This window comes from Carica papaya, chromosome 6 (assembly GCF_054855325.1).
Source record: "Carica papaya isolate Zhongbai chromosome 6, ASM5485532v1, whole genome shotgun sequence".
Classification (NCBI taxonomy): domain Eukaryota; kingdom Viridiplantae; phylum Streptophyta; class Magnoliopsida; order Brassicales; family Caricaceae; genus Carica; species Carica papaya.
Window position 1 is genome coordinate 26,224,175 of NC_142314.1, and position 24,453 is coordinate 26,248,627.

Consider the following 24,453-nt stretch of genomic DNA (forward strand, 5'->3'; position numbering starts at 1 on the left):
TATCAATCTAATTTGCTTGGTCTGGTTGTGTTGCGTCAGATTATCAATGATACTTATGGCTAACTTATTGTCACAGTATAGTTGCATAGGATTTTTCCAATTGATTTTAAAATCTTTCAAGGTTCTTTTTATTCATAATAGTTCACATGTCCCTTGTAATATTGTTTGAAAGTCTGATTTTGCACTTGATCTCACAATTACAATTTGTTTCTTAATTCTCTAGATGACTAGATTGTCTTCAAGGAGGGTATAATAATTTGTAGTAGATCTTCTGTTTATAAACGACTTTGCACAATTTGCATTAGTATAGTCTTTTAGGAGCAATTTATCATTCTTATTAAACATAATTCATTTCTTTAGTGACATTTTAAGTATTGCAGTATTGTGTAGGCTGCTTATAGGTGCACTTATTTCAACTTATGCATGAATTACCTTATAATACTTACTGCATAGACAATATCTGGTCTTGTGTGGGATAGGTAGATCAATCTGCCAACTAATTTCTAACACATTTTTTTTTTGTTTACTAAGGTACCTTATTATACTATTTCTTATTTGTGATTAGAATTAATAGGAGTGTTAGTTGATTTGCATGCTAACTTGCCTGTATCTTATAGTAGTTCATGAATGTGATTCTGTTGAGAAATAAAAAATTCTAGATTTGAAGCTAATAGCTTCAATTCCCAAAAGATATTTCAACTTATCTATTTCTTTGATTTCAAATTCTTTTGCTAGACAGTTTTTTAGTGTTTGTTGTTTCTTCGCGTAATTTCCTATTACTATAATATCATCAATGTGTACTCGAAGATGTATAATTCTCCTTGTCTCCGAATGTTTGATGAAAAGAGTGTAGTCTCCTTAAACCTACTAAATCCCAGATTTATCATCACTATTGCAAATATGCCAAATTATGCTTTTGGTGATTGTTTAAGTTCATACAAAACTTTCTTAAGTTTACATACCTTATTTAGTTATGTTCATCTGTCAAAGCTTGATGGAATATCCATATATATTTCTTTTTTTAAATTTCCATGCAAGAAGATATTTTTCCACATTAAACTGTTGTAATTGGTAATTAAAAGTGGATAACTAAGACATTGTTTGGATGATGGTTCAATAATGATGATATAGTTTTTTCATAGTTTTTTTTGTTTGTTTGCATTTTCAAACACATGGTATAGTTTTTTGGTGGTTGAGTCATGGTTATCAAAACTATGATTTTTTTTATCTTTTCAAACTACCGATTCGGTGATTTTAGGATAGTTCCTTTATAACTTTAATGTTTTTTATTATTTACAACATTACTCTTCTCTTAATTTCTTCTACCCGACACTTCTTCTTTTTCTTAAAATATATTTATAATTTAATTAACTATATATTTATTTATTTAATTATATATAAATACATGTATATAATATATTTAGATGTATATATTTTATCATATATATATATTTATGTTTTTATTTATATATTATACATGTATATAATATTTTAATTATATATGTATATAATATATTTAATTGTATATATATCTTTAATTATATATATATATTATATTTAATTATATATGTTTATATATCTCTATATTTAACACTATATATTTTTTTAATTTTTTTTATTTTTATTTTTCATTTATTATTATATATAATAAAGTTGGGGTAAAATAGAAAATTTGCTCAAATATACAATCACGTTATCCTATCAATTCAAACAAAAACAGCTGCTACTATAAGATATTAATAAATTATCATCTAAATATAGTTAAATTTAAATATTAATGAATTTTGTAGATACCCAATCGTACCCAACATTAATGAAGCTTCATGCAAGTCATCCAATCAGGATGAAATGATAACAAGATTCGTATAGTAGTCATCTTAGCTAGCGATCCGAATATCTCTTGATAATCTATTCCATATGTTTGTGTATAGTTTTTTACCACCAGGTTCGCTTTATATCTCTCGATTGTGTCATTTACTTTCTTTTTATTTAAAAAAAAATTGTCATTTACTTTATATTTGATTGAGAAAACCCATTTGCATCCCACATGTTTTTTTGTCTTTTGGTAGATATACTATTTTCCAAGTTTGGTTCTTTTAAGTGTCTGAATTTTCACACTCATGGTATTTTTCCATCTTTGACATGAGAATGCTTTGGATTCTTTCTTAGGGATATATTCATTGTTTAAATTTGTTAGAAAATTTTTCATTGGTTGATGAACACTTATCAAAGATGTAAATTGTGAGATAAGATGTAGAATATGTTTAATGTATTTTATTATATCTTTACAAAGTGCAGTAGGTATATCATTATCAGAGGATTGTATAATTTTTTCAAAACTTACTTCAATTCCAATATCAAGGTCAAATTCTTGAAGCTGCTTTAGCTCAGGATTTGGCACCTCCCTCGTTGTGTGTACCTGAGAAAATCTAGAATCTGGTATGATTTCTTTAGAGGATGAATTTTGAAGGTTTTCTTGTGGTGGTGAGTTTTTTAGTGGATTCTAAACATTCTCTTGTGGTAATAGTTTTGACGTGTGTGGCAATGGTGGTAGATTAAAATTTGTTATGAATTATGTGCTCTTATCTTCCAATGTAGGTTTCCCCTAAAGATAAAGTTGGACAAAATAAGATTCTTATTCAACAAATATGACATTTGCAGACACAAAATTTTTGGGGGAGCAGATGGTAACATGATGGCTGTTGAATTCACCAAAAATAAATTTATATTTAACTAATATAATAAGATTGTAGTAGTGGTAAGTAGAGTCAAATTCATAGAGAATTAAAAACTAATTTTCTTTCTTGACTGATGAATGAACAATAAAAAAAAAGGGGGTTTTATATAATTCAATACACAAAATATAAGATAAACAATAAACAGAATAATGTTAAACAAATTTTTTGCTACAAATTAGAAACTAAAACAATTATAAGAAAAATTTCTAGTTGATGAAATAGTTAGCTCCAGTAATGTAATTGATTATATATGTAAAAATTTATTTTATTTAAACTATAACAAACTAGTTATAGTTGTTGGAAATGTTCCGACAACCAATCATTCGTTATTTTTAAACCAACCAAGAAACGTTTCTTAGTTGGTTCTTCTCTTCCAAACACTTCTGAGAACATTCACAGAATTTAACTTTTCAACGGCCTTGAGAACTAGAAGAACTTGATTCAAGTTGCTAGATGTATCTGCGTGAACCGGTCAACTAGATTACTTACCTCCTCAATGCGACACTGATCGCTATTAGGTGCTAGAATTACTCAAATAATTACGGATTTGAGAGGTTTGACTAGCTGCTTGCTGCTTCTCCAACGTTCAACCGACTCTATTGAAACAAGTTGAAGACTTAAATTTTATAAGTGCAGAAAATAAATAAATATAAAAATTTAAATAAAATATAAATTAAATCAATTTGATCTCACAAATATATCATTAAAGTTTACTAAATCTCAATTAGAAAGAGAAAACAAGTTAGTCACTCATGTTAGACTTTTATACAAAAGAGTTCCTTGAACGGTTAAGAAAGGAAGAAGAAGGATGATGAGAAGGTGCGGAATTTGCAGATGCGGCCGTTAGTGGTGTCAGGAAGAAGAGGGATGCTGTTCTACTTAGTAGCCACCGTTTTTATAGCCGAAAGAGAGCTAGAGTTTTTTTTTCTTTTCTTTTTTGATTCGGATCTCTTTCTTTGATTCCAGTTTATCCTTAGCTTTTCAAAATAATCTTTTCATGATTTTCGGCCCTTAGATCTCGGTAAGAATGATATCTTTTTCAGATTTTCAAAAAGCCCACCTTTTCTTTAAGTACTCTGCAGATCGCGATACAAACCTTGGGCAAGGCTTTTTTCTGTTGCGCACTAGGCTTTTAAACTTAAATGCTAACTTGGCCTTGGTCAAGGCTTAGTTGAGTATAACTTGGGTCTCATTTTGCTGCGTTGGTTGCAAGTTGTGCCCAAGGGTTAGTTGTGTTTACCCCCTCCAGCTGAGATGTAAGTCTTGGGCAAGGGTTGTGTGTGTGGGCGGAAGTATGCTGGTGCAGCAGGGTCTAAGCCTTGGCCAAGGCTAAGACCGTGACAGATGGTTGTTCCGCATTTCTTGTTCCTTTTTCTGCTGTTCTTCCAGATTTTAAGCTCCATCTCTTGTCCTGCATCAAATGGACAAAATGACTTAATTAGATAGGAAGCTATTCATTTAAACACAAAAGAAATAAACAAGGACGTTGTTTTTGCACCCTATCATAACATTTGTACATTTTTTTAATAGAGGAATACTCCATAAATATACATTTTAATGATTGAAGATCTAGTTTTCTTCTTTGATGAGAATGAATATTAACAAAGGTAACATCTAAATATTCGAGAGATTAGATGGTTTGTAATACTTACTACTGAATAAAACTATAAATTGTTTCAAGATGACTTTTAAAGTAAAAAACAGTTGTAGACGGACGATTAATAATGTAGGTGGCATTAAGATTCCAATATTCTTTTGAGATATTATTTTGGAAAAGAAAAGCTCTAATGGTGGTTAAAAGTTGACTGTTCTTGTGTTCTGCTACTCTGTTCTGTTGTGGAGTATGAACGCAAATGATTCATGAAGAAATAGTCATGTTACTCTAGTGCAAAATCGTTAGTAAATAACAGAAATTATGGAGCCTCAGAAATATTAAGTATGTGAGATGATCCTCAAATATCACTATAGATTAATGAAAACGGAACTAATATTCGTTTATTACTATTGGAAAATATTACATGCTTATGTTTACAAATTTACAGATATTTTAGTGTAAACTTTTATATTCTGAATTCTTAAATAATGACTAAAACATCACCTTTAAGATGGAGAAGGACAGATGCGAGCAAAGGAGAGAGAACTCATACTAAGATCCCATGACCAAGATGATTACAACAAACGATTAAAAGAGTCATCTCAATCATGGACTCTCGGGTATTTCATATGAGGGAGTTCTCTACTCTTCTTGGGAGAGTCATAACTAAACTCTCATCTCTTCTAAGTCTTATTAATCATATGAATAATAAGAGTCCTAAAGATTTTGGAGACTTGGTTATTCATTCTTCCTCAACCGAACACAACTCTTCTTATAAATAGTTTTCAATTTTAGGTAAATCTCCTAAGGATTCAATGATCATTAACATATCAAGCATGACTAAGTTTCAAGAGATTTATCAAAACTGATAGTTTTCTTCAATTTAGAGTTCTTTTCAAGATGAGAGAAGAAGAATTCTATTATTATAAGTCTTGTCCGAGATTACAATCTTCTTCATCTCATGGTAGATAATTCTAGATTTTCTCTTGAATTTTCTCATTGATTTTCTCCTTGATTCTCTCATGGGAGAGGAGTTGTTTTCTACTTCAACTTAGAAGCTTTTAAGGCATTTTCAACACAACTGCTTCACAAAAAATTAATAGATTATTGAAGTCGAATCTGAGTAAGATAAGGAGGAGGAATTCAGCCAAATGAATCCCATTCAAGAGAGAAGAGTTTTAATTTCTTTGTAACTAAAATTCTTTAATTAATTTTTTATTAATTGTTCTAGATATAATTTGGGATATGTATCCTAGATTTTAGGAGTTTGATTTCAATTATATTTCTCTTAATTTTTGCTTATAAAAAGGTTGAGTCATCAGTTGTAATTCACATTGAAGTTTTAGATCAATAAAATTAAACTTTTTTAGTTTTAGTTAGCCATTGGCTAAATTGCTCTTTAGGGAGATCTTTTTAACTTTTTTATTGAGTGAGTAATTGATTTTACTTATTAAGGAAACTTGTGACGTTTTCATCAATTTTTTTCTTGAGTTGGTTTTAATTTATCCAGATTTTTTTATGTCTAATTAATTCATTTATTCCAATTACCTTATTTTTCAATCACATGTTAATTGTGAGTTAAGTGGAAATGATTTCTTTAGGGATTAAGTTTTTTCATACTAAATTTATGTGGGGTTTTAGATTGTATGTGTTGATCCCGGATTTAACATCACCAAGTCTTTTATGGTGAAGCCAAATCTTTTTTCTGTGAGGTCGGTAGTAATAGCAGAACAGGATTTCTAAGGTGTATCCAAGTAGTAGAGTCCATTTCTAACTCTAGCATGTCCAATTATCTTTCTTGAATTTCGGTCTTAGAAGTCAAAATGAGAAGAATCGAATATGACCTTGCAATTCAAATATTGTGATAGTTATTAACACAAGATTAGTACACAATTTACGGATATGTAATATATTTTTTAGGATAAAAGTAGGACTAAACTTAATGTCGCCCTTACCTACCATAGTATTGAGGGAACCGTCTATAGTGATAACTTTTCTATTACTATGGCATAGAACATATGTATATAAATATTTGAAAATATTGGTCATATGATCTGTGGCTCTCGAGTTTACAATCCAAAAATTTTCAAAAAATTTATTTAAAACATTTAGTTTCTGTGAAGTAGAAACTATACCTGAGTGTGTTGATAAGTCGGTACCTATTTATTTTTTCAGAGACTTAAGTCGAATCGTTAATATTTTAATCTCTATTATGAATTTACTAAGATTTGAAGTTGTATCTTGGAATTTGCTCCAACAACTTGGGATATACTTTCCGACATCTTTTAATAATTGTATAGTAATTATTATAAAAAAAAAAAATTATCAACACGTGGTTGTGTAAAGTCGTTTGCATTTGGTTGCGATGAAAACGACAAAGAGAGTTGTGCACGATAGTGTGTTTGTGGACAGCTGTCGGAAACTAGTGACTGTAGGGAGCAGCCGTTGATTCTAGGGCCAACTATGGAGGCTGGTTGGTGTTGTCTAACGACAGGAAGGTGGTGGCCAATGAAGGCTTGACCCTTTTTAGGATTTTTTATTTTAACAATAAAGGCCGAATAGGATTTGTAAAAGAGGTTAGAAATTTTTTAATCTAAAATTTTGATACCATATTAAAAATGATTTTAATTGATATAATTTGTTGAATATTATAACCATATATATTCAAGTTTTCTAGAAGAGAAACTGAAATAAATAATTAATTACAATTAATTACATCTATGCAATTGTATCTTGATTTTCTTCCTTTTCAATATTCTAATTTATTTTTTTTAATTTTTTTATTTGCTTCCTCTTTGATGCGCTGATTTATTTTCTTTTTAGTGCCCTGATTTACTTTCTACTTAATATCTTGGTTTACTTCCATATTTAAGAGTTGTCTTTTTATATGTTTGGCTTTTTTGGTTGTGACCCATCTAAATTTGTTCTTTATTTCTTCTTCCCATATTTCTTTAGCTTGATCCCCAAGTTCCTCTAATATATCTTTATCCTTTTGTTTCTCACATATCTCTCTTTGAATCTATTGACAAGAATATTTTGTTGCCTAAATAAACGTGATATTTTTTTTGTATAACTCTACCATTAATTTCTTTCATAATACTGTAATTCCTATAAGGAAAATGTCCTTATTTGTACTTAAAAGTTCTTATATATATATATGTATGAGTCATTTGTAACATCGAAAATATAGAAAAAAAATAAAGTAAATATTTTGCCCAAATTTCTATATGGTATCAGAGCAACAAAGGGTACTTTAGGATTTTTTTAATTTTAGGGTTTTTCTCAATCCCTAAAATATTCTCAATGCCCAATCAAACGGAGTCCTAGCACCGCCGACGACCTATCGCTCTATTCCAGTGATCATCTCCGCCGTACCCGATCCCTCTACACCGGTCGCACCCAGTCATTCACGTTGCTTCCTCGCGCACGACCTCTGGTTCTGTTGCTCCCTTCTTTGGTTCGTGCGACCCGACCCGACACGCTGGTTCATGCTGCGCACGGTGTCTGATTCGTCGCATACACCTGGCTACTCTGGTTTGCGTTACTCCTCCGGTTCCTTTGCGCACGACATCCGACTCCCTCACACACAGCACCGAGTCCCTTCCCACACGCATGACTCGACCTGTCTGTTCGCACTTTGTGCTGTTTGTTCCTGCTGTTCCTTTGCGCACGATGCTTTCCTTTGCACATCACAGATTCAGTCTCGCTCGACCCATCGGCTTTGATTCCCGCAAGGTCACTCGCGCAAGGTTCCTATCTCGTAGATCTGTTTTCACGTGACAACACACTTTTTTTGTAGCTTTTCACATCAGATTCCTGTTGTTTTCGCGCAAAGTTGCGTGGCCCTCCTCTGGTCCTCGCGATCTGCTCTTTGGTTTTCACACTTCCCAGACGTGTCATGTTGCGCATCCACCCACCAAATCTCGACCATACTCAGTTTTGTTTTTTATGGTGATATCCTTATCAACTCTGGCCTTGGCTCTTCTTTCCGGATTAAAGATATTGGTTGTTCCAAGTTTATATAATCTTTCATCAACTATTGGTATTGTAGAAAATATAGAAAATAGCTGTTATTCTATAAGGAAAACAGCTGTCATCTCCTTTGTCTTTTCTTGTGTACTGTAGAAAGGAGAATAACAGAATCGGTGGTGTGTCACCTATATCAATTCTGAATATTCCCTAACCCCACAAAATCTGGTTCTGGTACAGAAAAGTTGTTATTCATTTATATATAAATATGCTCATTTGGAGCTGGAAAATGCAAGTAGAAAATAGAGGAAAAACTTCCCTCAAAATAATTTCATAATTTCTTTATGGTATCAGAGCTTCTTCGGTTCTGATTCTGCATTCGACTACCCCTATTCCAGCATAATACAACAAGTGTTATGACTTTTGGAAGTACGTCGTTCTCATCTTCACCTGAGGTATCTTCAGGACCTCTCTTTTCTTCAGCAGTCACGCACGGCCTCGGAGAGCAAGCTTCTTCACAGATTACGGGTCACAAGCTGATTGAAAATAACTATCTACAGTGGTCCTCTTCTGTGCTGCTTTTTATCCAGGGCAAGGGTAAAGAGGAATATATCACCAGAGAAGCACCACCACCACTCGCCACTGATCCAAACGCAAAGACATGGAAAATGGAGAACAACCTCGTCACCTCAATGACATCGGAAATAGGAGAAAATTTCCTCCTATAAGAAATTGCTCACGACATTTGGACTTATGCAAAGGAATTTATTCCTCCAAACACAATACCGTAGCTGTGTTTGAAGTGGAAACAGCCCTCCACGACCTCCACCAGGGCAATTCCACCGTGACACAATATTACAATATTCTTAGGCGAAGCTGGCAGCGGCTTGACGCGTTTGAAGAGGTGAAATGGGTCTCCTCTGAAGATGTCAGAACCTACCAGAACTTAGTTGAACGAAAGAGGATGTTTAAATTTTTGTTGGGTCTAAATCCCTTCCTTAACAATGTAAGAGGACGCATTCTGGGTCAGAAGCCTCTGCCCAGCATTCGCAAAGCCTTCTCAGAAGTCAAAAGAGAGGAGAGACAGAAGAAACTTATGATGGGTGAGGGCCGTGTTGTAGCAGGGTCATCTGAGAATGCGTCGACTCTAATGACGCATTCCGAGAGTCGTGGGAAAAAGGGCAGATCATTTTGTGATTATTGCAAAAAGCCCGGCCATGTACGCGACCGTTGCTGGCGACTTCATGGCAAGCCAGCTGACCATCATCCTCTGAAATTCGAAAGCTCCACAGAATTGCGAAGTAACGCGACTGTAGTCGCAGCAACAAATGAAGAAGGGTCTGAGTCTGCCTCAGGTTTTGAAAAAGACCATTTTACCCTTAGGCAACTTGATATTCTCCAAAAGATCATTCAAAAATTGTTGTCCCAAGGCTCAGCTAATATAACAGTCACTTAAAAAGGTAATAATCCTCAGATACTCTGTTTTACAGTATGTTCTACAGGTGAACAAGCATGGATAGTTGATTCTGGTGCAACTGATCACATGATTGGTAATGTTTCTTTGTTTAAAGATTTTCGTCCTTGCAGTGAGTATTTCACTTTTAGGGTTGATTCGCAACTGTATCTAGAGTGGTTGGTATTCGCTCAGTTGTCGTGTCACCCTCAATTGTTCTGGAATCGTTTTTTTTTGTTCCAAATTTAGCATATAATTTACTATCAGTTCGCAAAATGACTATGATCTCAATTGTGTTGCTAAATTTGGTTCAACTTTGTGTGAATTTTAGGACTTGGACTCGGAGAAGATGACTAGCAGTGCTAGCGTGCATACCGAACTCTACCTCATCCGTGCTGAACCTTCTAATAGACAAGCTCCAAATGTAGTATGTACTGGTTCTATTTCTGTTAATAGTACTTGTGACTATGAAATCATGTTATTGCATTCCCGCTTGGGACATCCAAACTTTTTGTATTTAAAGAAAATATTTTCGTCATTGTTCACTAATAAAGACCCTTTGCTATATCAATGTGAAATCTATCAACTTTGTAAGCATATTCGGAATACTTTTCCTAATCTCAAGTATACGTCATCTAAACCATTTTCCTTAATTCACAATGATGTTTGGGGACCTTCCCGACTCACTGACATATTCGGAAATAAGTGGTTTGTATCCTTCATTGATGATAACACAAGAATCACTTGAGTATTCCTTGTGAAAGAGAAGTCAGAAGTAGGAGCTGTATTTTAAAAATTTCACAAAATGATCAAAACCTAATTTGGCACAACAATACAAGTTTTAAGATCTGATAATGCTTATGAGTACTTTACATCAACCCTTAATAGTTATTTTGCTGAAAATAGTGTAATTTATCAGAGTTCATGCGTTTATTTCCCTCAGCATAATGGTGTTGCTGAGAGAAAAAATAAACACATTCTGTAAGTCACCCGATCCATTATGTTTGCTGTGAATGTACCAAAACATTTTTGGGGGGCAGCCTTACTCACAGTCACTTACTTGATAAACAGAATGCCTTCCCGAGTCTTCAAGTACCAAATCCCATTTAATCTTCTCTCAGAATCCTTTCCACATTCCTGTATCCTAAATTCCCTACCACTAAAGGTCTTTGGCTGCTTCGCATATGTTCATGTCCACTCACACCTTCGGAGTAAACTTGATCCTAGAGCCCTTAAAATACATTTTTATGAGCTATTCTCCTCATAAAAAAGGATACAAATGCTTCTTTCTGGATACCTGTCGGTTTTATCACACCACGGATGTCACATCTTTTGAAGATAAACCATTTTATCCCAAAAGCGACATTTAGGGGCAGAAACATATTCAAGAATGTCACATTTGGGAAGCTACCATTTCTTCACCACTTGTCCACACACACCAGATATCACCCACACAAAATGAGCTAAAACCATAAAGTACATTACCTACAACAAAAGAGTTGTGTCTATACTAGAAGGAACAAGGCCCAGAAAGGTAGTGTTCCAGCAGAGACTGAGCTCTGCCATGACTCGACTTCGCCTCCAACCGTCCTGGACCCGACTGGTAAGGCTACTACTACTAATGATGATTTACCTAATAGCCTTGAGAAAAGGAACCAGATTCTGTACTAACCACCCCATACAAGATTATTTGTCACTTGGTAATCTGTTTACAAAATATCATATTTTTGTAAGCAAACTAGATGAGAGTTTACCTGAGGCCAAGACAGTTCATGATGGCACTCAGAATTCGAGAATGGCGAGCAGCCATCCAGGAAGAAATGAGAGCTCTTGAAAAGAATGGGACTTGAGAATTGACAGAGCTGCGTCCTGACAAGCGTCAGGTAGGATGTAAATGGATTTTCACAACTAAATATAATCCTGATGGCAGTATAGACAAACACAAAGCCCGTCTGGCGGCAAAGGGGTTCACACAATCGTATGGAATAGACTATCAAGAAACTTTTGCTCCTGTAGCCAAGCACAACACGATACAAATTTTTTTTTCTCTTGCAGTAAATCTAGACTAGCCCTTGTTTCAATTAGATGTGAAGAATGCTTTCCTTAATGAAGACTTCGAGGAGAAAGTGCACATGGACATCCCTCCGGGTTTTGAGACAAGTGACAACTCTCATAAGGTGTACAGACTCAAAAAGGCACTCTATAGACTCAAGCAGTCTCCAAGGTCATAGTTTAGAAGATTCACAAGAGCTGTCAAGCAAGTGAGATATGAGCAGTATTAGTCAGATTACACTTTATTTGTCAAACACTGCGACTCAGGTAAGAAGTCTATTTTAATAGTTTATGTTGATGATATTATAATTACATAGGACAATGGTGAAGAAATTCAGAAATTAAAAGAGTTCCTGGCCAAAGAATTTGAGATAAAAGACTTAGAAATACTCAGATATTTTATAGGCATCAAGATTGCACGATCAAAGAAGGAAATTTTCGTGGCTCAACGGAAATATGTACTTGATCTCCTAAAGGAGACCGGAATGCTCAGCTGCAAGTCTGCAGACATACCCATGGATTCTACTTGGCAAGAGTGAGGGTGACAAGTTGACTGATAAGGAGAGGTATCAGAGGTTAGTTAGGAAGCTCATATATTTGGCACATACGAGACCAGATATAAGTTTTGTAGTCAGCACAGTGAGGCAGTTTATGAGTCAACCTGTAACGGCCCCGGAAATTAAAAGGAAATGTATATAAAAATTCTAAGTGCGGAAGCGAAATAAAAATAGATTATGATTAACATCCCTTACACAATAAGCAAAACGTATTAAAGATATGAAAGAATAAGCTAACTAAAGGAAATAGTAGAAATGAATGTTATAAGGAAAACTATAAAATCTTTAGGTTTCTACTCACTGTCTTCCTTCGGAACGGTTTCGGAAACCAAATTCTCATGATCTGAAATGGTTAAGTAAGGAATGAGTTACACTAACCCAGTAAAGACATCACACTATCTCACTGTCACATAAGTAAAGACTAGTAGAAAACAAAAACAACCAATGGAGTACAATTTGTAACAAATTCATTTATCAATAATAATACCCTTTACTGTTCACCTACCTCGGTGAGATTCATGAAAACAACTTATGAAAACAATAACATTATAAATATCATGAAATCATACGCACTCTGTAACATAATACGTGTCATATTTTTATATTTCAATCATCAGGCAACAAACTTCTTCTTTTATCAGCCTACCAGTATCTATGGGGATTCATAGGGGTCCCCGCTACACGTGAACCATTCACCTTAACAACTTAATTCTAGGGCCGTCCCCATACCCTGTCCGGTATGGGTGCCAAAACAATAAATCTCAATACCCCGTCCGGTATGAGGGTGAAGCGGACCGTCTCCATACCCCGTCCGGTATGAGTGCCAAAACATTTAAAGTTTCCATACTCCATCCAATATGAGACAACGTTCTTGGTAGGGTTCCCTATGAACCCAGTCCGTCCACCATCTCTCAAGGTATCTAGTGAGGCTGTCAACTTACCCAATTATCAATTCAATCCCATTTCTATTTATCCTTAGTCTTCGTTACCCATTCAAACATAACTATTTAAGCAAGCAACGTGCATACACAAGGCAAACATATATTAAATTCACAAAATCAAGCAGTAGTGAAGCAAAGAGTGATACATGCATTCAAAATCATAGAATAAATAAGTCACATACCGTAACACATTTAAAACTGTAAAATAAATAAAACAAGAACTGACAAAAAAAAATATATCAGATTCGGCTTCATTAACAACCTTAATTAATTATACATATCAATTAATTCATAAAATACCGTTTTATCATTTATTAAATTTTAATTCCGTGATAGAAAATAGGATGAGAGATTCTTACTTGATTTGGAGTTTAAAACCGGTTTTTCACTGCGCCTATAGGCAGTCCCTAAATTCTATGAATTTCTCTCCGGGAACTGAAACACACTTCCGGTACCTACACATATCCCCAAATAACTCAAAATCATACCGAGGGCCTATTCTGCTAATTTCAGAATTCCGGCACGGCGGCTCCGTCGTGCTTCGGTCAGCCAAACTAGCACCAGGTCCTGCGAGAAAACATACATAAGGCCCTCAATGGGCCCAAAAAAACACAAAACCGAGACTTACCGGCAGTAGAGCTCTCTAGTGCGGCGGCTCCTCCGGCGCGAGTCGCGATTTAGTGTTTTGCTCCGGTCAACCTGTAGAGGAAGGATCGGTAGTCACAATGGTGGAAAAATTACATTGAACAGGAATCAGGAAGGGTTTCATTGGAGGCAAAAATTGAAGAAACCCGCGGCGGCGTTTTTCGGCCAATTAGCCGGTAGTTTGGCTCCGATTTGGTCACAGGTGGGTTTAGAATTGAAATCCGAGCCAAGAAAATTTTTTTACCTCGTTTGGCGGCCAGAAAGTGCTCTGGTGCGGCGGCGGATGGCAGCGGTCGATTCCTCCGGTAGCTGGGTGGTCTTCTCTGGCGAGGGCTCTGGCGGCTAGGGTTTGGGTTTGGATGTGCATGAGATTATTTATAACTTTTCGCTTTTAATATGAGCCATCCATTGCAATTTAATCTGGACCGTCCAATCGCGATTAAATTGGAAATGAATCTGAGCCGTCCATCGCGATGTGATCTGCGCCGTCCGTGCGTGATTTAATCTGGGCCGTCCGTGCGTGATTCAATCTGGACCGTCCGCACGCGTGTAATCTAGACCGTCCGCACGCGCTTTTGATCTGGGCCGTCCATCCGCTTGGGGCCGGATCTCAGCCGTATGATCGCGCGCACGCGGATCACCCATGTGGCTCCGTTCCGCATGGCTTCCCGCGTCGGCGTCTCTGCCACACAGCGTGTCTTGGTTGGCCGGGACTGCTGACCGGGCTGCTGACAAAGCTGCTGACGTGGCGCAATTTTTTTAAATTGCGTTTTGACCCCCAATTTTCGATTTTCTTTTCAAAAATACCCCCAGAATCTGAATTTTCACCCTTTTTTACCAAAATTGTTTTCAATTAAGTCCCAAAAATAATTTTACCCCTTTTTATGATTATTATTATTTTTATTTCTATTTAATTAAATTAAACTAAATTAAAACTATATATTATTACATAAATAATCATTTAATTCATATAAAATTTACAAAAAAATTAAAATAAAACAAAATAATATTCATAAAAATAATAATAAATTTGGGGTGTTACAACTCTCCCCCCCTTAAGGAAATTTGGTCCCCCAATTGTCTCTTACTCTTAATCGAACAAATGAGATATTGGGTTCTAAAGTCTGATTCTAGCTCCCAAGTAACCTTCCTTGGCGTGTGATTCTGCCACACGACCTTAAAATGATATTTTCCAGTTGCGGAGTATTCTGCTCTTTCGGTCTGTGATATCAACTGGTATTTCCTCATAAGATAAGTTCTCTTGGAGTGGAAGCGGTTCATGAGCCAAGACATGAGCGGGGTTCGGGTTGTACTTACGTAACATGGATACATGGAACACATTGTGGACTTTGGAGAGCTCTGGAGGTAGTGCTAGTCTGTAGGCGGCAGTACAAATCCCGTCTAAGACTTCAAATGGTCCAATAAATCAGGGGTTCAGTTTTTCCCTCCTGCCGAACCTGCTAATTCCTTTGAAAAGAGTGACCTTAAGGAACACCCAGTCGCCTTTATCAAACGCTAAATCTCTCCTCTGGGTGTCCGCATAACTCTTCTGCCTGTTCTGAGCCGTCTGAATGTTCTTTCTGATTTTAACTATTTTAGACGTAGTCTCCTCTACCAACTCCAGGCCGAACAATTTTCTATCGCCCACTTCTTCCCAACAAATCGGCGATCTGCATGGGTGCCCATATAACGCCTCATACCGAGCCATGCCAATACTCGCTTGGTAGCTGTTGTTGTAGACGAATTCTATCAGGGGTAGATGGTTGTCCCAATGGCCCCCAGAGTTAAAGACGCAAGCTTGGAGCATATCCTCAAGTGTACGAATTGTCCTTTCTGATTGTCCATCAGTCTGAGGATGGAAGGCAGTACTGAGAGACAGCTTTGTCCCCATGGCTTGCTGAAAGCTACTCCAAAATCGAGAAGTGAACCTGGGGTCCCTGTCGGATACCACTGTCACTGGAACTCCATGCAATCTGACTATTTCCTGGATATACATTCTTGTCAACTTGTCCAAGGGATCGGTCATCCTGATGGCTAAGAAGTGGGAAGACTTGGTAAGCCGATCAACAATTACCCAGATGGCGTCATGTCCTGAACGTGCCTTGGGTAATCCCGTTGCGAAGTTTATGGTGATATGTTTCCACTTCTACTCCGGGATCGGTAAAGTCTGAAGTAACCCGCCTGGGCGCTGATACTTTGCCTTGACCTGTTGACATACCAAACATTTAGATATAAAGTCAGCTATGTCCCTCTTCATCCCATTCCACCAAAATGGGAGTCGCATGCTTTGGTACATTTTGGTGCTTCCGGGTGCATGACAAACTTCGAGCTATAACTCTGTCATGATGTCTCTCTTTAACTCACTGTCGTTTGGGACACACACCCTGTCTTGGAACCGGATTAACCCATCGGTAGAGACTCGGAATTCTGAGCTCACTCCCTGTTCTGCATCAATTTTGTAGGCTACTAGGGCGGGGTCAACTGACTGGGCTTCCCTTATTCTCTGGATTAACTCGGGCTGGACGGTCAGACGGCCCAAACATGTGACTCTCTTCAGGTCCTGAAGTCGAACCTGTTGTGTGGTCCCAATTTGTCTGCATTCTGAAACCATCACATGGGCTAAGATACCTGCACTTTTCCTGTTGAGAGCATCTGCCACCACGTTGCCCTTACCTGGATGGTACAACATGTCACAATCATAGTCTTTAAGAAGTTCCATCTATCTTCTCTGACGCATGTTGAGAACCTTTTGAGTGAATATGTGTTTCAAACTCTTATGATCGGTGTAAATCTGAAAGGTCATTCCGTATAAATAATGGCGTCAGGTTTTCAAGGCGTGTATGATTGCGGCAAGCTCCAAGTCATGGGTGGGATAATTCCTCTCATGATTCTTTAACTGTCTGGACTCATAGGGTATGCCTTCCCATACTGCATTAGGACACAACGCAGGCCTAGATAGGAGGCATTACTATAAACTGTATATCCCCCCGATCCACTCGATAAAGCAGCACGGGTGCAGTGGTCAGCTGTTTCTTTAATTCTGAAAAACTTTTTTCGCAGTCCCATTCCACTCAAACTTGGCATTCTTCTTTGTGAGTCCGGTTAGGGGAGCTGCTAGACTAGAGAATCTTTCGACGAATCTGTGGTAATAACCTGCCATTCCCAGGAAGTTACGAATTTCCTTAACTGATGTCAACTTCTCCCAGCCAAGTATCGCTTCAACCATTTCGGGATTCACTGATACTCCTTCCTTCGATATGATGTGTCCTAGGAAGGCGGTCTGCTCAAGCCAGAATCCACACTTACTCAACTTTGCATATTTCTTCTTTTTTCTGAGGACCTGCAAAACTTGGGTTAGATGGTGAGCATGTTCTTCTCTGCTTTTTGAGTATATCAAGATGTTATCGATGAACACGATAATAAATTGATCCAAGAATTCTCTGAAGACCCTGTTCATTAGGTCCATAAAGATGGTCGGGTCGTTGGTTAGCCTGAATGACATGACCAGGAACTCATAGTGTCCGTACCTGGTTCGAAAAGCCATCTTGGGGATGTCTTCTGTTCTTATTTTCACTTGATGGTAACTTGATCGCAGGTCTATTTTGGAGAAGACATGCGCACCCTGCAGCTGATCGAAGATGTCATCAATTCTGGGAAGGGGATATTTGTTTTTGATTGTGACCTTGTTCAATCTTCTGTAATCAATACACAGTCTCAACGTTCCATCTCCCTTCCTGGCAAAAGTGACTTCGGCACCCTAAGGGGACACACTGTGTCTAATAAAACCACTGTCTTGCAATTCAGTACTCTGTTTTCTTAGTTCTTCCATCTTAACGCGGCTCATACGGTAAGGAGCAACCGAAATGGGCTGGGTGCCTGGCTGTAGGTTTATGGTGAACTCGACTTCCCTATCCACTAGTAGTTCGGGTAGTTCGTTCGAAAACACGTCTGAAAAGTCTCGGATTACCGGAATCTCTTGAATATTATTCTCTTTCTTGGGCTTGCCTAGTTAGAGAAAATAGTAAGGTTAAGGTACTTGATAATTAAGAAAACTTGCCATCAAGGAATAAGTACTAAATGATTTTATTAATTTGTAAATGGTTTCTCATTAGGAGGATTAAATACAACCTTCTTGCTAAAGCAATCTATGGTAGCGTGATATGCCGCTAGCCAGTCTATCCCTAAAATTACATCAAAATTTCCCGTGTCTAACCCTATTAGGTCTACACTCAGTTTCCTATTTGCTATCTCCACGGCACAAACCCTGTAGACAACTTTTCCCAATAGTGTTTCACCCCCAACAGTAGACACAAATAACATTGAATCAAGTTTATCAGGTAGTACATTAAATTTGGATGCGAAAACATGTGAAACAAATGAATGCGATACACCAGTGTCAAATAAAACATGAGCAATATGGTTACAGATAGTATACATACCCTGTACCACGTTCGGGTCGGCATCGGCATCCTGCTGTGTGAGGTTGTAAACCCTGCCCTGAATAGGAGGTCTTCCTTGATTCTGGTTCCTCGGGCACTCTCTCGCATAGTGCTGGGTACTACCACATATGTGACAGGTGTTGTTGAGACGGTAGCATGGTCGGTCCCCGTGATCCCTGCCGCAGTGCTGACAGATCTTACCACGTGCTGCCCTTGGAGCCTGAGGGGGAGCCTGGATCACCGGTCTGGGCCTCTTATTTTGTTGGACAGGTGCAGTAGGTGCTGGTCTGTGGGATGGAGCTGAGGGTCTGTAACTCCCTACTGACTGAGGAAGGGTGTTGAAACTCCTCTCCACAATCTGCGGCTTTGCCAGAACGGCTGAGTATGTCTTGAGCTCTAGTACAAATAGGTGTTGCTTGATCTTTAGGCGGAGGCCCCACTGGAACCTCCTAGCCTTCCTGCCCTCATCCATCAATGTCTCAGGGGAGTATCGGCCCAGCTCTAAGAACTTACGAGCATATTCCGATACCGTCATGTTTCCCTAGACCAACTGGACAAACTCCATCTCCTTTAAATGTCGGATGTGCTCAAGGAGGTACTCTGCATGAAAGGCTACTAAGAACTGCTCCCAAGTGACTGGTGTAGGCAGGGTGGTCTGCTTGAGCTCCCACCAACGATCTGCTTCCCCCACCAGCATGTAGGAAGCAAGGGTAACTCTCTGCTCGGGAACTACTCCTAAGGTCTTGAAAGCCTTCTCTGTCTCCGCCAACCAGTACTGGACATCTTCGAAAGAGGATTCCCTTGCAAAAGTAGAAGGGTTCAGTCTCCTGTACCTCTCTGCGTAGCCTTGGTCAATCAAGGAATGAGCTGGGTCCCGTGGAAGGGGGACTGGGCTGGACTGAGGATAGATTGGGGGGCCTTGTGGTGGTACCTGCTGATATAGTGGGGGCACTGGATTATACTGTGGTGGTGCCGGGCAATACTGTGGCTGGGGCACCGGATTATACTGCGGCGGTGGTGCCGGGTGGTACCTTGTGCCGGGGTGGCTCGGGATCTTCTCGCTGCAGCGGTGGCTCAACCTGTGGTAGTGGAGGAGGGTCGGGTAACTCCCTTCTCTCCTCTCGACTTTGCTGGGCAGCAATGATCCTTTCTAACATCTCAAATATTCTGTCCACATCTTCCCGAAGCGAATCATCCCGGGCTGCTCGGTTTAGTGGGGGTCTTTCTCTCCTCATCTCTCTGCACCTGCATTTCACAAAGAATGGTTGAGTAATGATTCATCGGTTGGCATTTCTCTAAGTATTATTGTGTAAGGGACGAGTCCGAGGAACGCAGCTCTGATACTAACTGTAACGGTTCCGGAAATTAAAAGGAAATGTATATAAAAATTTTAAGTGCGGAAGCGAAATAAAATAGATTATGGTTAACATCCCTTACACAATAACTAAAACGTATTAAAGCTATGAAAAAATAAGCTAACTAAAGGAAATATTAGAAATGAATGCTATAAGGAAAACTATAAAATCTTTAAGCTTCTACTCGCCGTCTTCCTGCGGAACGGTCTCGGGAACCAAGTCCTCCTGATCTGAAATGGTTAAGTAAGGAATGAGCTACACTAACCCAGTAAAGACGTCACACTGTCTCACCGTCACAGAAGTAAAGGCTGGTAGAAAACAAAAACAACCAATGGAGCACAATTTGTAATAAATTCATTTATCAATAATAATACTCTTTACTGTCCACTTAGTTAGGTGAGATTTATGAAAACAACTTATGAAAATAGTAAAATTATAAATATCATGAAATTATACGCACTCTGTAACATAACACGTGTCATATTTTTATATTTCAATCATCAGACAACAAACTTTATCTTTTATCAGCCTATCAGTATCCATGGGATCCATAGGGGGTCCTCGCTACACGTGAACCATTCACCTTAACAACTTAATTCCAGGGCCGTCCTCATACTCCGTCCGGTATGGGCGCCAAAATAATAAACCTCAATACCCCGTCCAGTATGAGGGTGAAGCGGGCCGTCCCCATACCTCGTCCGGTATGAGCGCCAAAATATTTAAAGTCTCCATACCCCGTCCGGTATGAGACAACGTTCCCGGTAGGGCTTCCTATGGATCCGGTCCGTCCACCATCTCCCAGGGTATCTAGTGAGGCTGTCAACTTACCCAATTATCAATTCAATCCCATTCCTATTTATCCTTAGTCTTCGTTACCCATTCAAACATAACTATTTAAGCAAGCAACGTGCATACACAAGGCAAGCATATATTAAATTCACAAAATCAAGCAGTAGTGAAGTAAACAGTGAAACAAGCAGTAGTGGCGGCGATCCGCCTCGGGTTGGCTGTTTTTGGCCGTTTCGGCCGAATTCAGCCAAACTAGTACCAGTTCCTGCGAGAAAACACACGTAAAGCCCTCGGTGGGCCCAAAAAACATAAAAAACCTAGACTTACCGGCGGCGGAGCTCTCTGATGCGGCGGCTCCTCCGATGCAAATCGCGATTTGGTATTTTTCTCCGGTCAACCTGTAAAGGAAGGAACGGTGGTAACAATGGTGAAAAAATTACATTGAACGGGAATCGGGAAGGGCCTCATCGAAGGCAAAAATCGAGAGAACTCGCGGCGGTGTTTTCCGGCCAATTGGCCAGTGGTTTAGCTCCGATTTGGCCACAGGTGGGTTTAGAATCGAAATCCGAGCCAAGAGAAATATTTTTACCTCGTTTGGCGGCTGAAAAGTGCTCCGGTGCGGCGGCGGGTGGCGGCGGTCTATTCCCCCGGTGGCTGGGCGGTCTTCTCCGGCGAGGGCTATGGCGGCGAGGGCTATGGCGGCTAGGGTTTGGGTGTAGATGAGATTATTTATAACCTTCCGCTTTTAATTTGAGCCGTCCATCGCGATTTAATCTGGACCGTCCGATCGCGATTAAATTGAAAATGAATCTGGGCTGTTCATCGCGATGCGATCTGCGCCGTCCGTGCATGATTCAATCTGGACCGTCCGCAAGCGTGCAATCTGGGCCGTCCGCACGTGCTTTTGATTTGGGCCGTCCGTGCGCATGGGGGCGGATCTCAGCCGTCCGATCACGTGCACGCGGATCACCCACGTGGCTCCGTTCCGCGTGGCCTCCCGCGTCAGTGTCTCTGCCACACGGCGTGTCCTGGTTGGCCGGGGCTACTGACCGGGCTGCTAACGTGGCGCAATTTTTCTAAATTGTATTTTGACCCTTGGTTTTCGATTTTCTTTTCAAAAACACTTTTAGAATCCGAATTTTCACCCTTTTTTTCCAAAATTATTTTCAATTAAGTTTCAAAAATAATTTTACCCTTTTTTATCATTATTATTATTTTTATTTCTATTTAATTAAATTAAACTAAATTAAAATCATATATTATTACTTAAATAATCATTTAATTCATATAAAATTTACAAAAAAATTAAAATAAAACAATATTATTCATAAAAATAATAATAAATTTGAGGTGTTACACAACCAACTGACACACACATGGGAGTTGTATACAGGATTCTCAGGTATTTAAAAAAAACACCAGGACATGGCCTATTTTTCTGAAAGAACACAGACATAGAGATAGAAGTTTATACAGATGCTGATTAGGCTGGTTTAGTCAATGATAGGAGGTCACCCTTAGGGTACTGCACCTACGTCAGGGGTAATCTTGTTACATGACGAAATAAGAAGCAATTAGTGGTATCACGGAGTAATGCAGAATCTAAATTCAGAGCCCTTGCCCATGGTATATGTGAAGGTGTCTAGTTAAAGAGAGTATTGCAAGAGCTAAATCTAACTCCAGGAGTGCCCATAAAAGTGTGATGTGATAATTAGTCAACTATCTGAATGGCAAAGAATCCAGTACATCATGATAGGACAAAGCATGTGGAGATAGACCGGCATTTCATCAGAGAGAAGATTGAAGACAGTGTTATAGACATCATTCATGTTCCGACAGATCGACAAGTTGCTGATATACTAACCAAATGTCTTCCTAAACATGTATTTGAAAATATTGTATCCAATCTAGGTTTAGACAACATCTATGTAAACTTAGATTGAGGGGGGAGTGTAGAAAATGTAGAAAATAGTTGTTATTCTAGAAAGAAAACAGCTGTCATCTCCTTTGTCCTTTCTTGTGTACCATAGAAAGGAGAATAACAGAATTGGTTTGTGTAACCTACACCAATTCTAAATATTCCCTGACCCCACAAAATCTAGTTCTGGTACAGAAAAGTTGTTATTCATTTGTGTATAAATATGCTCCTTTGGAGTTGGAAAATGCAAGCAAAAAATAGAGGAAAAACCTCCCTCAAAATAGCTTCATAATTTCTTTAGGTACGTCAAAAATGATAAACTCAGGTATTACTCATTTCCCTGCTATTTCCAATTATGATACTTAGATTATAGGTTTTGGAGCTAACAGACACATGACAGACTCTTTTAAAGACTTTTTAACCCATTTTTCGTGTACTCAACGTAAAAATATTCGTATCGCTGATGGACCATACACTCTTGTATCTGGAACAGACTCCATTAATTGTACTTTGACCATTATACTGTATTCTCTCCTTCATGTGCCTAGTTTTTTTTGAAAGTCTCTTATCCATTAGCGTCCTTACTAGATATTTTAACTGTAAAATTGAGTTTTTTCCTGATTATTGTGTCATTCAGAATCTTCAAATAGGAAAGACGATTGGCACTGGTATATGTCTTGAATACAAGTCGAAGCGTGATTGGGAATCAAGCTGCCTTCGGAGTTACGGATGCCAATAGGAAAATGCTACAGTTGCATAGACGGTTAGAACATCCTTCTTTCTTTACTTCAGAAAAATTATATCCCATATTATTTAAAAGCCCTTTTATGGATTACTTATTTTATAATGCATGTGAGTTAGCTAAACATAGATGGAGTACATATAATGTGAGTAACCATAGAAGTTCTATCCCTTATGTAACAATTCATTCTGATAGTTGGAGAATTACTCAGAACACATCACTGTCTGATCATAGATGGTTTGTTACTTTCATTGACTGTTGTATTAGATTAACATGAATTTATTTGTTGAAAGCCAAAAGTGATGTGTTCTCATATTTTCAGTAATTTAAAATGGTATATATACAATTTAATACTCAGGTTAAAATTTTACGAACAGACAACGGTACAATGGTGGATTTTGTGCCTATTTGGAGTCTCATGGGATAATTCACCAAATAAGTTGTGTTTGCACTAGTGAACAGAACAGAGTTGCTGAAAGAAAAAAAAGACACATATTGGGATTAACTCAGTCACTAATGAATCTACCTAACTTATTGAGAAGATACAATTCTCTCAGCTGTCTACCTTATTAATAGGATGCTTTTACGAGTTCTTGATTTTAGAAATCCTTTGGAAGTTTTGTAAGGTACAAATTCCTATACTGTTCCCCCAAAAGTATTTGGATGTGTTTACTTTATCTATGTTAAAAATGTGAGTAAACTGAAATTTAAAGCTCTCAGATGTGTATTTATTGAATATTCTCCTACTCAAAAAGATTACAGGTGTTATCATCCACAATATAGAAGATACTTTGTGACTATAAATATTACTTTTAGAGAATCTGAACCATACTTCAGCTCTACTCCAACACTTCTTCAGGGGGAAAGTGAAATAGAAGAGGTGATACCCTGTTCGGTAACTCCTAATAATCATATTTAGGGGAATAATTCTATTTCAGAGGATCTTATTTAAGAAGAAAATACTGGACGACCAGATAAACCGAACTTAAAGAGATATTCAAGGAGAGATAAGGCAAAAAAAGTCATCATGCAGTCTATCTTAGGTCAAAAATCTTTTTCAATTCCTAAAAATGTTGATGAGCCATCTTTACTTGGTGAATTATCTAATAAACCCATTGCTTTTAGAAAAGTAACCAAAAGTTGCACTAAACATCTTATGTCTAATTTTGTTTCATATAACTCCTTATCTCCCTTCTATAGAGCTTTCTTTTTGTTTGTTTTCTCTATGTCTATTCCACAGGATTGAAGAGAAGTTCTAAAA

General features: G+C 38.0%; 2 protein-coding genes across 4 annotated transcripts in view; both read left to right on the forward strand.

The window, feature by feature from the left end:
* ATH13 (ABC2 homolog 13) overlaps window positions 1–24,453 on the forward strand; it is a 50,855-nt gene that overhangs the window by 2,801 nt on the left and 23,601 nt on the right. The gene's annotated exons all lie outside the window — the stretch shown is intronic.
* On the forward strand, window positions 1,665–23,124 carry LOC148253457 (uncharacterized). Of its 2 annotated transcripts, none has more exons than XM_088222488.1 (3): window positions 1,665–9,761; window positions 10,086–10,181; window positions 23,088–23,121. In XM_088222488.1, exon 1 carries the CDS (start codon window positions 8,963–8,965, stop codon window positions 9,755–9,757), a length of 795 nt encoding a protein of 264 aa, XP_088078614.1. In that variant the 5' UTR covers window positions 1,665–8,962; the 3' UTR covers window positions 9,758–9,761; window positions 10,086–10,181; window positions 23,088–23,121. The 2 variants fall into 2 exon arrangements, with proteins under 2 accessions (XP_088078614.1, XP_088078613.1); XM_088222487.1 differs by having other exon boundaries at window positions 1,666–9,851; window positions 23,088–23,124.

What these genes read in the sequence shown, in the direction of transcription:
- LOC148253457 (XM_088222488.1), top strand. Translation starts at nt 8,963, where the DNA reads ATGGAAAATGGAGAACAACCTCGTCACCTCAATGACATCGGAAATAGG.